Source organism: Perca fluviatilis, chromosome 5 (genome assembly GCF_010015445.1).
Source record: "Perca fluviatilis chromosome 5, GENO_Pfluv_1.0, whole genome shotgun sequence".
Taxonomy (NCBI): domain Eukaryota; kingdom Metazoa; phylum Chordata; class Actinopteri; order Perciformes; family Percidae; genus Perca; species Perca fluviatilis.
The window spans coordinates 39,231,452-39,248,880 of NC_053116.1; the positions used below are offsets into that span (position 1 = coordinate 39,231,452).

A 17,429-nucleotide genomic window follows, 5' to 3' on the forward strand; every position below is an offset into this window, starting at 1 on the left:
AACGCTCCACCTACGCAAACACCTTCCCGTAATCAACGGCGCCGTCACTACGGCAACCAGTGTAGCGCGCCGAGTGCAAGCGTAGGGTTTCGGTTCGGTGGGAAATAAATTCTAAGGTTCGGCAGAAACCAGGACCCCGTCAAAAAGCCCAAATATTCAGCCGAATCTGAAGCCAAATCCTGGATTCGGTGCATCCCTGATATAATTACAATCTAAACAAAATCAACAATTACCATCAGCAGTCATAAACTTTAACGGGTACCTACCGTTAAAGGCGAGTTACCATTTAGGGCCTTAGATAATGGAGAAATGAATTGCAGTTAAACAAAGAAAACCGCAATATAAAAAAAAAAAAATGGACAATTAGACAATTATGTAATAAGTGTGACAGGCTTTTTCAAGGCGCTGTGTTTAGCACTGGTACGATAACTAACTCCCTCCCTCCAACCACCGGGCCCTCGCCTCCCTTTCAACCGTCTCCTAATAGAGTCAGTCCTTCCAGAAAAATGCGGAGTGTTTTTGTGATTGTTTTGGGCAAATATCCTTGATTATGCGGAATGTTTTCTTAAAAAATGCGAAGGAATATGCAGAATATTTATACAATTTTATGCGATTAAATTGTGGGAACTTGCAAAAACTGCTGTTTGATGAAAAAGAGAATAAAAAGTGATTATGAAATCATGCAAGCCCTGCATATTTTGCACGAAAATCGGCAATTTATGTAGCGAAAGTGTGGCGTATTTGAAAAAATGCATTTTTTGCTTCCCGATTCCGATACCTGAACTTGCGTATCGGCCGATACCGAGTACCGATCCGATACCAGTGTGTCATATATTTTATTATGATTTAACAGCTGTATACTACTATCCCTGTATGGATGTGATATGATGTATAACACCTGTATACTACTATCTCTGTATGGATGTGATATGATGTATAACAGCTGTATACTACTATCTCTGTATGGATGTGATATGATGTATAACAGCTGTATACTACTATCTCTGTATGGATGTGATATGATGTATAACAGCTGTATACTACTATCCCTGTATGGATGTGATATGATGTATAACAGCTGTATACTACTATCTCTGTATGGATGTGATATGATGTATAACAGCTGTATACTACTATCTCTGTATGGATGTGATATGATGTATAACAGCTGTATACTACTATCCCTGTATGGATGTGATATGATGTATAACACCTGTATACTACTATCTCTGTATGGATGTGATATGATGTATAACAGCTGTATACTACTATCTCTGTATGGATGTGATATGATGTATAACAGCTGTATACTACTATCTCTGTATGGATGTGACATGATGTATAACAGCTGTATACTACTATCTCTGTATGGATGTGACATGATGTATAACAGCTGTATACTACTATCTCTGTATGGATATGCAGATGTATAACAGCTGTATACTACTATCCCTGTATGGATGTGATATGATGTATAACAGCTGTATACTACTATCTCTGTATGGATGTGATATGATGTATAACAGCTGTATACTACTATCTCTGTATGGATGTGATATGATGTATAACAGCTGTATACTACTATCCCTGTATGGATGTGATATGATGTATAACAGCTGTATACTACTATCCCTGTATGGATGTGATATGATTTCTATCTCTGTTGTCTGTCAGGTTAAACTCTTTGTGAAACATGAACAAACAAACAATGAACGCCCCAGAACTTTCTGTTATTCTCCAGTTTGACCGTCAGTTATAACGGAAAAATAACAAACTACTGTAACGATGATTTTCTTTAGGGCTTTATTACGTGGTATCTGATTGGTGCATAAACTCCAGTACTTACCGATACCGATACCAGCGTTTAGGCAGTATCGGAGCAGATACCGATGCTGGTATCGGACCATCTCTATTTCGTAACCTTTGTGTCAAAGCCGTCTCCTCCCCTCTGAGAACAGCTGAAGACTCGGACGTCAGCAGAGGGGGAAAACAGACTCTTTATTTTTACTCCTCCTTCTCCATCTCTGCTCTCCATTACAGCCTCCGGCGCTCAAAACTGGGGTTGCAGAAGGGCGGACATCTCCGGAAACTTTCCATGGAGAGTTTAGCTGGGGAATTTTGGAAACATTCCAATTTGGAAACTTTCATGGGAATTAATGGGAATTAACTGGATATTTTTTTAACATTGCTTTCCATGGAAAGTTTAGCTGGGGAATTGTGGAATTATTTTTGATTAACTATGGTTAGTGGGCTATACAATTAACACACATAGGTTAATAATAGCAATGGGTCATGTATTACCCACCTTCCCCCCCCCCAAAAAAAACCTCTTGTATTTTAAAAACTAAATGTTGGCCAGTATGTAGTAGCCTATATGCTGATTACTGCGTGCATGTCATTGATGAATAGGGAGGACATTCACCTGAAGTTGCATTAAATCAGGTTCATTTAATCAAGATTATGCCGCAAGATAAAAGTTTCTCAACTACATTTAAGTTCCCTGTTATAGACTAACAGTATTATAACAAGCAATATTGAACGTATCCAGTTTATTCCCATTAATTAATTCCCTGAATTTTGCAACTCTACTCAAAACGCAAACCCCTCCTCGCCTCCAATATATCGGTCGATATAACGGATAATATCGGCGGCCGATATCTGCGTTTATAACGGCCGATAAATGAATATTTAAAAAAATTGAGTGTTGGCGTTGGATAGTCTGTCCACCAGACGGCGCACATACCCACAGCTTACAACAATAATAATAATACATAGCCACTAACACATACACACACACAGCTCTTACAAACACACACACAGCGTCTACAACACAACACACACACAGCTTACACACACACACAACAGCTTCTACAACACACACACACACAGCGCACTACAATTAATAATACACACAGCGTTACAACAACACACAATAGCGTTACAACACACAATAATAATAACAGCTTCTACAACACACACACAGCGCTCTACAACACACACAGCCTACAACACCATACATAACACAGCCTACAACACATAATCATCAATAATAATAGCCACAACACACACAGCGCTTACAACACACATACATAGCTTTACAACATAATAATAATAATAGCTTACAACACTAATACACAGCTTACAACAAACAATACATAAGCGCTTACAACACAATAATAATACATAGCCTACAACAATAATAATAATAATAGCTTCTACAACACATCAATAATAGCTTCACACACACACACAGCTTCTTACAACACACAAATACATAACAGCCTTACAACACATAATAATACATAGCTTCTACAACACACAATAATAATAGCTCCTACTAACACACACAATCCACAACACACTAATAATAATAGCTTCTACACATACATACATAATAGCGTCTAACACATCATCATCATCATCAATAGCGCCTACAACACACACATAATACATACAGCCTACAACACACACAGCTTTACAACACAATAATAATCAATAATAGCTTACAACATACACATATCACAATACAACACTATCACAATCACATAGCCACAACACATAACAGCCTACAACACACATCACACACATCACTTCTACAACACACAAATAATACACTACAACACATCATCAATATCAATAACAGCGCCACAACATACATCATCAATAGCGCTACAACACAACAACAAAAACAGCGCCTACAACACATCAATACCACAACACATCATCATAACAGCTTCACAACACACAAATCACATCACACACAGCTTACCACAACACACAAACATCACAGCGTTCCATTAACATACACACATATACGCCAACACACATTCACAACACATCATCACACAACACATCATCATAATCACCATCACATCACAACATATAATACACACAACATCACATACAACTCACAACATCAATACACACACAACACAGCTTCACAACATCAACAATACACACAGCCACAACACGCACAATATCAGCCCACAACACGACATCACAACACCTTCACAACACCACAATAACAGCGCCTACAACACGCCACACAACAGCACTCTACAACACGCATCACATACAGCCTAATAAACAATCAATACACAGCCCACAACACAAAACATCACACAGCGCACAACACAAAAAAATCACAATACACCACAACAAACACACAACAGCCCACAACACACACACAGCGCTTCTACAACACATTCCACAACATCATCACAGCCCACAACACACGCCTACAACACACACACACACACAGCCCTACAACACACACACACACGCTCTACAACACAGCTTACAACACACACACACACAGCTACAACACACACAGCGCCAACACACACACAGTTCTAACACACACACACACAGGTCTACAACACACACACAGCACCTACAACACACACACAACACAGCGCTTACAACACACACACACACACACAGCTTACAACACACACACACACAGCGCTACAACACACACACAGCTTTACAACACACACACACACAGCGCTCTACAACACACACACACAGCTCTACAACACACACACACACAGCGCTCTACAACACACACACACACAGCGCTCTACAACACACACACACACAGCGCTCTACAACACACACACACACACACAGCGCTCTACAACACACACACACACAGCTTACAACACAAAATACAGCACTCCATAACACACACACACACAAAGCTTATAACACACACACACACACACAGCTTACAAACACACACACACACACACACACACACACACAGCGTATAACACACACACACACACACAGCGCTTATAACAAACACACACACAATAATAGCGCTTACAACACACAATAATAATAACACAGCTTACAACAATAATAACACACACACAGCGCTACAACACACACACACACACACACACACACACAGCGCTTACTAACACACAATAAACACACACACACAGCACTAACAACAACAATACACACACACAGCGCTAACACACAACAACAATACCACAACACACACACAGCGCTCTACAACACACACACACCACTTTAATGCTTGTGTTTACTAGAGATGTGCTCGTACGTTTCTTAGAAATAAGTCCTTCAGCATGAAAAAAGCATCAAATATGACTAATGGACTAAAGAGATCTAAGCTGACTAAGACCAAAACCAACGATTAGTCGACTGATCCACTAAGAGGGAGCAGCCCTACCCGAGTTGAACGTAGGTTTCGGTACCCAGCCCTAGTTCTAACGCTGCTCTTTCCCTCTTTGAACACTAACCTCTGCTTTCCCTTCCTTCCCTCAGAGCAAAGGAAGGCGTAGCGTCTCTCCCGCTCGCCGTCCGCATGCCAGACTAACCGCTCAAAGCCCAACGGGACGAGGAGGAGGAGGAGGAGGAGGAGGAGGAGGAGGAAGGAGCTGCAGCGTCTCAGAAACCCTGACCGCCCGTCTGTCTGTCCGTTTCCTGTCTCGCCCTCTCTGCCTTAAAACTCTTGACTTCACTAACTGACTGAAACGAGGAGAAGCTGAGCGTTGAGAATATGTCTGTCTGTTTTTCCTGCCGGAGGCCAGTCTGCCGTCTGATTGGATGATTTCACCGTGCAGTCCGGCAACGCGAGTCGAGGCCGATTTAATGTTTTTCCTTGCAGCGGGTTTTTGCGAGGAATGAAACGAATGATTGTTATTCTAATTATCCATCGGGGTTCAACGTTAAGGTTGGGTTGTTTTGGGCCAATGAGAGACGATTCTTCTCGTCTGAAGTCGTTTTTTAGGAAAGGTAAAGGAAAAGAAAAGTGTTGAGAAAATGTCCTGACAAAAAGCGCCAAAATCGCCAAAATTTTCAGACTGATCTCATGAAGTGGCGTATGTATGACGCGCCACTTCGTGTGCCGTTTCCCCCGACGACAACAAAAAAGAAAAACGCTAAAAACTTACAAAAAATAAAATAAAATCGGGGAAAATTGGTAAATGTATGCGTGTATGTTTACGCAAAGTCATGATGTCACGTTGAAAAAATTCGGAAAAAGCATCGAAAAAAACGGCAGGAAAAAAAAAGCGCCAAATGAAAAAAAAAATTTATACAAAAAAAATCCGAAAAGCGTCTAATGACAGAAACGTCAAACGTTTAAAAAAAAAAATCTAAAAAATTCCAGAGAAAAAAAACGCTAAAAACTTTTTAAAAAATCTTCGGGAAAATTGGCAAACTTCGAAAAAAAAAAAAAATTTAATTAAAAAGTCAAAAGTGTAGAAAAAGAACAACGGAAAAAAGCATTTAAAGAAAGCGCCGAATGTCGAGAAAAATAAAGTCCAAATATTCCAGACTGATGTCATAAAGTGGCGTATGTATGACGCGCCAATTCGTACGCCATTTTGGCGTGTCATCAAGACGCATAATCGCTTTTTAGCGTGTTTGTCATCGCCGTTCGGCCGCCATTGACCTACATTATGTGTGAATTTTCACCGTAGCGAGTAGTACGAAAGGACGGAGGTCCACGGGGGTCGGTTGGTTGGGGTGGCTGATGGGTAAAACGCACGACTTTTCAATTTTCAACCGTTTATTGAACTTTTTTTTCGTGTTTTTGTGACGTTCTCGCGATAAATACGCCACGTGGTGGGTACGTTTACGTCCGCTGTATACAGCGCTGACATACACGCTGAAAATGGAGAGCTGAAAATGCGTGCAGATAACACGCCACTTGGGTTTTTAGGAAAGTGGGCGTGTATGTTTTTACGCAAAGTCATGATGTCACTTTGAAAGATTTTGAAAAAGCATCGGGGAAAAAAACGGCAGGAAATTAAAAAAATCGCCAAATGAATAAAAAACGTCAAAAATGTATACAAAAAAATCCAAAAAGAGTCTGATGACAGAAACAACGTCAAACGTTAAAAAAATAAATAAAATAAAAAATCCAAAAAGAGTCTAATGACAGAAAAATAAAAACGTTTAAAAAAAAAAATTCCAAAAAATTTCCCGAGGAAAAAAAACGCTAAAAACTTTTTTTAAAAATCTTCGGAAAAATTGGCAAACTTCGAAAAATAAAATAAAAAAATATTTAAAAGTGTTGAAAAAGAACAAGGGAGAAAAAAACTTTAAAGAAAGCGCCAAAATGTCGAGAAGAAAAAAAGTCACAAAAAAATTAAAAATTGTGTAAAAACAGTCCAACCTTCTCGTTGAACCCTTGTTAATTTATCTCTTGATCATGTTTTGATGAAACTGTTTATAAAGCTTCACAAAATAGCGCCAACTGTCTCCGAGGCCAACGTGATGTCTTCAAGTGTCTGAAAAACAGTGAACAGGAAATAAAACCGGAGAGAGTCGGACGCAGAGAGCCGATAAATCACGAATCACCTGATGATTAATCACTTCTCTAATAATCTCCGTTATTCACACGAAGTTTCTTCTTCGTTTAAAGGGCCACGCCGACTTATCGGGCCTTTGTCTTACTCAGCGTGTCCCCCAGAGGTAGACAAGTCCACGACACCCTTCTCATCTCCGTGCGTGTCCTAACTCTGTCTGACGTTTATAAAAGACGCGTACTTGCTATTTTGCGTGTTTATCGACGCCGTTTGGCCTCCGTTGACCTACGCTAGCTTGCGATTGCGTGTGAATTGACCGCCTGAATCCGCAGAAGGAGGTTGGTTTGGGGGTGGCAGGTGGGTAAAACACAGGACCTTCACCCAGGAGAGCGTGTGGCGTTCCCTTTGTGTCCCTCGTGTGGCGTTCCCTTTGTGTCCCTTGTGTGGCGTTCCCTTTGTGTCCCTCGTGTGGCGTTCCCTTTGTGTCCCTCCCTCGTGTGGCGTTCCCTCGTGTGGCGTTCCCTTTGTGTCCCTCCCTCGTGTGGCGTTCCCTCGTGTGGCGTTCCCTTTGTGTCCCTCCCTCGTGTGGCGTTCCCTCGTGTGGCGTTCCCTTTGTGTCCCTCCCTCGTGTGGCGTTCCCTTTGTGTCCCTCCCTCGGTGTGGCGGTCCCTTTGTGTCCCTCCCTCGTGTGCGTTCCCTCGTGTGGCGTTCCCTTTGTGTCCCTCCCTCGTGTGGCGTTCCCTTTGTGTCCCTCCCTCGTGTGGCGTTCCCTTTGTGTCCCTCCCTCGTGTGGCGTTCCCTCGTGTGGCGTTCCCTATGTGTCCCTCCCTCGTGTGGCGTTCCCTATGTGTCCCTCCCTCGTGTGGCGTTCCCTTTGTGTCCCTCGTGTGGCGTTCCCTTTGTGTCCCTCGTGTGGCGTAGGGTGAATAATAACACTAAGGTCCCAATATGTCGGTGTGGTCCTTAAAGAAGTAGAACACAAAACAGATTTCATGCTTCCTTATTTCTTCTTTTTGTGTGTGTGTGAGAGAGTGTGTGTGTGTGTGTGTGTGTGTGTGTGTGAGTGAGTTAAAGAGTGAGAGAGTGTGAGTGTGTGTGTGTGTGTGTGTGTGTGTGTGTGTGTGTGTGTGTGAGAGTGTGAGTCTGTGTCTGTGAGAGAGTGTGTGTGTGTGTGAGTGTGAGTTAAAGAGTGAGAGAGTGTGAGTGTGTGTGTGTGTGTGTGTGAGTGAGTTAAAGAGTGAGAGAGTGTGAGTGTGTGTGTGTGCGTGTGTGTGTGTGTGTGTGTGTGTGTGTGTGTGTGTGAGAGAGTGTGAGTCTGTGTCTGTGAGTTAGTGAGTGTGTGTGTGTGGGAGCAAAGAGTAGTGAGAGTGAGATGTGTGTGTGTGTGTGTGTGAGTGAGTTAAAGAGTGACAGTGTGTGTGTGAGTTAGTGTGTGTGAGAGTTAAAGAGTGTGTGTGTGTGTGAGTTAAAGAGTGAGAGAGTGTGAGTGAGTGTGTGTGTGTGTGTGAGTGAGTTAAAGAGTGACTGTGTGTGTGTGAGTTAGTGTGTGTGAGAGTTAAAGAGTGTGTGTGTGTATCTGAGAGTGTGAGTCTGTGAGTTAGTGTGTGTGTGTGTGTGTGTGTGTTAAAGAGAGTGTGTGTGTGTGAGAGGGTGTGTGTGTGAGTGAGTTAAAGAGTGACAGTGTGTGTGTGTGTATCTGAGAGTGTGAGTCTGTGAGTTAGTGTGTGTGTGTTAAAGAGTGTGTGTGTGTGAGAGGGTGTGGGTGTGTCTTTCTGCTTTTTTTCGAAGTTTTTGTCACATTTTTCAAAGTTTGTCCCTTTTTGTCGCCCTATTGTAGCCTTCCATCTTTCTGCTGTCTATTTTTTCCAAGTTTTTGTTATTATTTTCGACCTATTCTTGCCTTCCCTCCTCCGTTCTACCGTCTTTCTCCAAGTTTTTGTCTCCTTTTCTCATCACCATCTAAACATTTTCCAGGTCCAAGGCTGTAGTTCAGTAAATCTATCGCTGACAGCGATCTCTTTATAGAGACTTTCTTCTTTTTCTCCCACATCATTCGTGCTGGTTAGGGGCTTACACATGGCTTCAAAAACCACTGTTGAGAGGGGGAACATTATTCAGAGGAGCTTGAGAACCAGAGATCTAGATCTAGATCTAGATCTAGGTCTAGATCTAGATCCAGGTCTAGATCTAGGTCTACGGGTCTGGCTCGTGCTTCCTGTCGGCGTCCACGCTGAGACGTTTGCGTCCGGTGCCTTTTTTCTTCTCATCTGTACAGAAGCCATAGGATTGTGTCGGAGCAACGGGGGGGGGGGGGCAAACTGCAGCTTCACGCGGACAGGAAAAGCTTCGGGACAAACGGCACCACCGATCGGGGCTCTACGTTGAGGGTTTTTGGGGTTTTTTCACTAAAAAACCAGTTCTAGTTGCCCTGAGTACATTTTTACTGGCCCCTTATACAAAGAAAGAGAGAGAGAAAAAACATTTTTTTATTTTTTTAAATTTAAAAGCATCGACAAACCTCTCTGCCAACAAGCCTAAAAATACAAAAAAAAATCAACAAAATTATCAAAAAAAATTTTAAAAGAAGTCAAAAGCGTCTGTTCTTGATTGACGGAACATTCAAATCATACGACGAGTATAGAGAGCCGAAGTCCCGCCCCTTCCGGTGGACCTCATGGGACCTTAACTCAGAAAAAATATGAACCGTAGTGAACGGCGAGAAGCAAATTATTCTTTGATCCCGTTTTGAATCGAGCCGTGGATTACACATATGATGTTCGTCAATTTAAAAGATAATTTTTCAACCGAAGAAAGTCTCAGTTAGCCGTAGGTCTGTCATATGACCACTTAGTTTTGTGAGAAACAGCTCAGTGGACTACATCTCCCAGTGGACTACATCTCCCAGTGGACTACATCTCCCGTCTCACACAATCTACGTCACCTAGCTTGGTGCTCAGCTTGCTCGCTAGCTAGCTAGCTTAGCTCTGTTCCACAACACATGTAACGTTATCGTACCTGCTGTGTTTTATCCAGTCAAGTGTTTTCAGCAGAGAAGCCAAAGAACGAGCGAGATCTTCTGCTCGTTAGAGTAACGTTACATCCTGGTACGATACACACAGACATCGTAGCTTCAGCCAGACGTCATCCATGAAGTTTGTAGTCTTTCTAATTACTTATTTTCACAGTCTGATACTTCAACAGTTTAACAATAAACGGAGACTTTCTTCGGTTGAAAAATTATGTTTTAAATTGACGAACATCATATTTGTAATCCACGGCTCAATTCAAACAGGATCAAAACATAATTATTATTATCTCTCCATTGACTCTCATTCATATTTTTTCCGAATTAAGGTCCCATGGACCGGAAGTAGAAGGGCGGGACTTCGGCTCTCTATTCTCCACCGATGAGATGAGTCTGGGGGGGAAATGCAACGCTACCACGCCACGGCGCGTCACTGAGACGTGTAGTTACATTTTTGGAGAGGTGATGTCATGCTACGACATAGACGCAGAGGGGGGGGGGGCTGCGCTGTCGATTCTACACACGATTAGGTTCTGGTTTTCGCTAGGGCTGCTCTACTCGTTTATGGAATAAATTATAATCACGATTATTTCGGTCAATATTGAAATCGCGATAATTCAACACGATTACTCGTTGACTTCTGGAAAGATGTTTGCAATTGTTGAAGTTTAAAAAAAAAACAGTGGGAAAATGTTAAATAAATCAACAACAACAAAAAAAAAACACAACTGTAAAATTTGCTGTAATACTTTTCCTATTTTAAACTTTTATTTTTTCATTCAGAACACCAAGAGAAAATAAGAGTTTACTTTGCAGAACGTAATGAGCTAAATAATTGTTTTTCTTGATTATTCTATTTTTGTGATCTTTGGGAGCCGAAATCATAATCGCGATTTACATTTCGATTAATTGCTCGGCTCTAGTTTTCACTTGTGTGGGGGGGGGGGGGGAGGGGAAAAAAAAAAAGAAAAAAGAGCAGAAACGGGATCGGACGGGGAAGAAATTATTTTTTTTTGAAAAAAAAAAAAAAACTAAAAATTATTATAAATAAAAAAAAAAAAAAAAAAAAAAATATAAAAAAATATATTTATAATATGGGTAAAAAAATGGTTTTTTTTTCAAAAAAAAAAAAAAAAATTTATTTTATATTTTCGTTTTTGTAAAAAAAAAAAAAAAAGGAAAAAAGTTTCTGTCTTTTTGGGAAACTCTAAAAACTATAAATACTATATATATATATATATATATATATATATATAGTATTTATAGTTATATATATATATATATATATATATTAATTAATATATGATTTGTTTTAATTTAAAGTGGGAATGAAAGGTTGATGTGCTGGTTGCTTTATTTTGGTGGTGGTGGTGAACAAACAGGAAGGAGTTTTGTGTCCTACTATGGCCACACCAAGACCCGCCCCCTTCAACAGCATTCGCACGCTCCTATTGGCCAGGCGTTCAGGTCCTATCCCCTGACCAATCGGCTATCCTAACCTTAACCACTCGAGGTCACATGCCTTGAAGGGGCGGGTCTTGGAGCGCCGCCTGCTGGCGGTTTGACACCGAAAACATGGCTGTAGCTACTGAAACCAATCTTTCTGGAGTTTAAAGTCTTTGGTTTCTTATTGGACGCTGCAGACGAAGAACCGTCCAATAGGAAGTGTCAGAAATCTTCTTCTTCCTGTCTGGAAGTTTGTGTTTGTGTGAAATGTGTTTTCGGAGGGTCTCGATTGTTGACTTGTACCGATGCCTCTGAACCTGTAAATACTTTTTTTGGTAAAGTTTTATATAAACAAAGAACATGGACTCAACCACTTCTGCAGTTTGTCTTAATTTGTAAGTACGTTATAGTTAAAGGTCCCATGGCATTAAAATGTCACTTTATGAGTTTTTTTAACATTAATATGAGTTCCCCCAGCCTGCCTATGGTCCCCCAGTGGCTAGAAATGGTGATAGGTGTAAACCGAGCCCTGGGTATCCTGCTCTGCCTTTGAGAAAATGAAAGGGCAGGACCTCTAAGGTCTATATAAAAGAGACTTCAGATACAGTATTAGGGGACCACTAAGGTCTATATAAAAGAGACTTCAGATACAGTATTAGGGGACCACTAAGGTCTATATAAAGAGACTTCAGATACAGTATTAGGGGACCACCAAGGTCTATATAAAAGAGACTTCAGATACAGTATTAGGGGACCACTAAGGTCTATATAAAAGAGACTTCAGATACAGTATTAGGGGACCACTAAGGACTTCAGATACAGTATTAGGGGACCACTAAGGTCTATATAAAAAGACTTCAGATACAGTATTAGGGACCACTAAGGTCTATATAAAAGAGACTTCAGATACAGTATTAGGGGACCACTAAGGACTTCAGATACAGTATTAGGGGACCACTAAGGTCTATATAAAAGAGACTTCAGATACAGTATTAGGGGACCACTAAGGACTTCAGATACAGTATTAGGGGACCACTAAGGTCTATATCAAAGAGACTTCAGATACAGTATTAGGGGACCACTAAGGTCTATATAAAAGAGACTTCAGATACAGTATTAGGGGACCACTAAGGTCTATATAAAAGAGACTTCAGATACTGTATTTGTGTGTGTGTCTGTGTCTCTGTCTGTCTCGGAATAAAAGTATAGCCTACATTTTATTTAGGAAATGTAGTGGAGGAAAAGTGAAATTTTCCAGAAATATAAATAACGAACATTACATTACAACATGCGTTGGTGACTAATGTGGTCCAGTATTGATCAGGAACGCTGTAACCAGCAGTCATGAACTGGGCTGTAACGTAGCCCTACAGGACAAATGTTTTTAGTCAGCGTCCACTAAAAGTTCTGTTGTTGCTGCTGACAGACTCAGATTATTATTCTAGGTGTCTGACAAAATTGTTAAAGAGTAAGATCCTTTTAGTTTAACATGAAACAGCCCCGAAATCACCATCACCAAACTCCACCAGACTCCATGTAAATAATCAGGACTTTTAGCGTGTATAGAGCCAGCATATCTCCACCAGACTCCATGTAAATAATCAGGACTTTTAGCGTGTATAGAGCCAGCATATTTCCACCAGACTCCATGTAAATAATCAGGACTTTTAGCGTGTATAGAGCCAGCATATTTCCACCAGACTCCATGTAAATAATCAGGACTTTTAGCGTGTATAGAGCCAGCATATCTCCACCAGACTCCATGTAAATAATCAGGACTTTTAGTGTGTATAGAGCCAGCATATCTCCACCAGACTCCATGTAAATAATCAGGACTTTTAGCCTGTATAGAGCCAGCATATCTCCACCAGACTCCATGTAAATAATCAGGACTTTTAGTGTGTATAGAGCCAGCATATCTCCACCAGACTCCATGTAAATAATCAGGACTTTTAGTGTGTATAGAGCCAGCATATCTCCACCAGACTCCATGTAAATAATCAGGACTTTTAGCCTGTATAGAGCCAGCATATCTCCACATGTAAATGGGTGAATTAAGGGTTTATTTCAACCAAACCAGAGTGGTGATTGTTGGAACAGTGGAAAGATGAACCAAGACGGCTTTTGAGAGTTTTATTTAGTTTCTGTCGACTTTGACAAGTGTGTTATATAATGATAAAATTAGTGATTATTCACATGGAGTGAAGGAAGTCAGGTAAGATAACGTTACGATAAGAGACGTAATAGTTTTAATATTAACAGCCACTGAAATACTTAATTTTGAAATACTTCTGGCCTATCAGAGCACAGTCTTTCAGTCACGTGAGCCAAGAAAGTGGCTCGAAATTTGAAACTCGAAAGATGGCTCGCCGGGCACACACACACACACACACACACACACACACACACTATTAAATGAAAATGAACAGAGCAGACATGTTCAGGAAGTCTAACCAGTGTGTTTCTTCTTCTCTGCTTGCATGTGTCCTCCAGGTGTGCAGGTAAACAGAAAGGATCCTGAGCGACAGACCTTCACACACACACACACACACACACACACACACAGAGACAGACACACACAGACACACACACACACACCTGCTATCAATTCATAAAATCCAGAAATGGACTTTTAATATCTGCCTTTTCACCACAATAGTATTAAATCCTGATTATTTCTTCCACAAAGTTGCTTTTACAATAACCGTTAAAATATCCAGCTATAGGAAACAAAACATATAGTATCCTATATCCAGCTCTACCTCCACAGCGCTGCGGAGAAAGGTCTGGCTGCACCACAGATGCATTCTGGGATAGGAGAAAGAAACTCTCTGGGTTGTTTGCATTTCTTTAAACCAATCACAGTCGTTCTGGGCGGCGCTAAGAACTGGACGCAGCGACGGTGGCTCTGCTAAATAGTCTAAGGAAGGAACTGGTTTTGGTGGAAATGTCCTAAACATATTCTTTATAAAACCTCCCAGTTAGAGAGGAAATGATCTAAACATATTCTTTATAAAACCTCCCAGTTAGAGAGGAAATGCCCTAAACATATTCTTTATAAAACCTCCCAGTTAGAGAGGAAATGCCCTAAACATATTCTTTATAAAACCTCCCAGTTAGAGAGGAAATGCCCTAAACATATTCTTTATAAAACCTCCCAGTTAGAGAGGAAATGCCCTAAACATATTCTTTATAAAACCTCCCAGTTAGAGAGGAAATGCCCTAAACATATTCTTTATAAAACCTCCCAGTTAGAGGAAATGCTCTAAACATATTCTTTATAAAACCTCCCAGTTAGAGAGGAAATGACCTAACATATTCTTTATAAAACCTCCCAGTTAGAGAGGAAATGTCTAACATATTCTTTATAAAACCTCCCAGTTAGAGGAAATGCTCTAAACATATTCTTTATAAAACCTCCCAGTTAGAGAGGAAATGACCTAACATATTCTTTATAAAACCTCCCAGTTAGAGAGGAAATGATCTAACATATTCTTTATAAAACCTCCCAGTTAGAGAGGAAATGATCTAAACATATTCTTTATAAAACCTCCCAGTTAGAGAGGAAATGCCCTAAACATATTCTTTATAAAACCTCCCAGTTAGAGAGGAAATGCTCTAAACATATTCTTTATAAAACCTCCCAGTTAGAGAGGAAATGATCTAAACATATTCTTTATAAAACCTCCCAGTTAGAGAGGAAATGATCTAAACATATTCTTTATAAAACCTCCCAGTTAGAGAGGAAATGCCCTAAACATATTCTTTATAAAACCTCCCAGTTAGAGAGGAAATGTCCTAAACATATTCTTTATAAATCTTTACAATCATTCCCTGAAAGAACCGAGCAGACCTTGACTTGTTGAACCGTCCACATCTTGTTCATAACTTGACATTTTCAGCGTGGAGCTCGCTAGCTACAAGTTTGTTGTTGTTTCCCGAAGAGAACGGAGACACACACAGAGAGAGAGAGGAAGGTGCCAGGCTCTCATTGGCTAGCTGTTAGCCAATGAGAGTCAAGCAGATTAGCTCGTTGAATATTAATTAAAGCACAAATCGAGCCGAGTCTTCCTGCAGGCTTTCTATACCGCGCTAGAATGGCTTGAAACAAGGTAACCAAGGTTACAGAGTCCATGGTAGACCTTCAGACATCACCACAAAGTCATGAAAAACGTGTGGCAGGGCACCTTTAAGTTGTAACATACAGGACGTCTACGTTAGAACTACTTCAGCTGGTGCAAACGCTTAAAATGTTACGTTCAAACTAGTCTAAACCTACAAGTAGCTGGTGCAACCCAGCGCTGTTACTCAGAGAGATCTTTGTCTCGGTCAGTCGTCTGTCTGGTTGAACCATCGTACAGCGTTTAGTTCTCCTTGTACCAAACTAAATAACATCTATTTGTAAAGAAGACTTCCTACGAGATAAAAGTACGGTGGCCCTGAGCGACAAACCGCGACGGCATTTCAGAAAACGCAACATTTCACCAAACAAAACGACATTTCTTAGACCATTTTTTGTGAAATGTCGTTGCTGTCGTTGGTTTGTCCTTCAAGGCCACCGTATAAAGAATCAAAGAGCATTCAGACCTATAGAGGAGTACAAGCTAACTGTCGGTACACGATCCGTGATGCCTTCACGATCCATTCTGCGCACGCGGAGATGATGATACTGTTTTACCGAGGATACGACACTGCACAATCTGTTCCACCGTGAAGCTAACGTTAGTTTAGCTAACAGCTAATTCGGCTAACCGCTAGCTGACAGCTAGATTCAGTCTAAAATAAAGTCAAACTTAATGGGAGAAGCAGCTACAGCTACATTAAGACTTTACAGTAATAACAATAAAGACAAATATTGAGTGATTGTATTTTAAATTAGCACAAGTACAGTAGAGCTGACCTAACAGCTGTTATATATGTTAACGTTTTATTTTCAAGTTTTATTTTGAGGGTCTTTTTAAAGTTATTACATGCTGTCTCAGCTAGCGGTTAGCCAAATTAGCCATTAGCTAAACTAACGTTAGCTTGCCTATGGAGGCTAACGGCAGACCGCTACAATCACCTAGCGGTCAGCCGAATTAGCTGTTAGCTAAACTAACGTTAGCTTGCCTGTGGAGGCTGTCGACCGGCATTTTTCCACAAATTTTTTTGTATGTCATGACATACGTGTGGCAGGGCACCTTTAAGTTGTAACATACAGTTTGTTTCAACCTATGTTTTTGTGTCTTAGAGTTAACACACAAAATGTAAGTTCTTTACATTTCATATTACATCACGATAATGAGATTTACTCGTGATTTAAAGTGTAGACCGACTCCTGATAATAAAGTAGATGACACCTGAACTGAGAGATTTTGAACGTTAGTGGTTTGTTAATCCGAATTAAGACACTAAAACAATATTTAGATTTACTGAATCATACAAAATCATCAGTCAGTGTTTCATCGTCTTGTTTTTAGCATCAGTTCTTTATTTTTATATATATATTAACTGTCTTGATTTATTTTATTGTATTTGTTTTAGACTATGTTCACGCTTGGCGCCTCCCTTGAAGCTGCCAGTGTCTGTTTTACGTTATAATCCTGTATAATATATATATTTATATATGTATATATATAAGCTGCCAGTGTCTTTTTTACATTATAATCCTGTATAATATAATATAA

At 40.4% G+C, this 17,429-nt stretch overlaps 1 protein-coding gene across 2 annotated transcripts in view; it reads left to right on the forward strand.

Moving 5' to 3' along the window:
* The window catches only part of slc35a2 (solute carrier family 35 member 2), a 38,307-nt gene extending 23,722 nt beyond the window's left edge, over positions 1 to 14,585 (forward strand). Inside the window, exon 6 of one of the 2 annotated variants that reach the window (XM_039799999.1) lies at positions 14,257 to 14,585. In XM_039799999.1, the coding sequence (XP_039655933.1) occupies positions 14,257 to 14,284 (28 nt within the window). In that variant the 3' untranslated portion in view covers positions 14,285 to 14,585. Of the gene's footprint in view, positions 1 to 5,301; positions 6,219 to 14,256 lie in introns of those variants that run through there. The other variant, XM_039799998.1, reaches the window with a different exon arrangement.
* Positions 14,586 to 17,429: the final 2,844 nt, after the last annotated feature.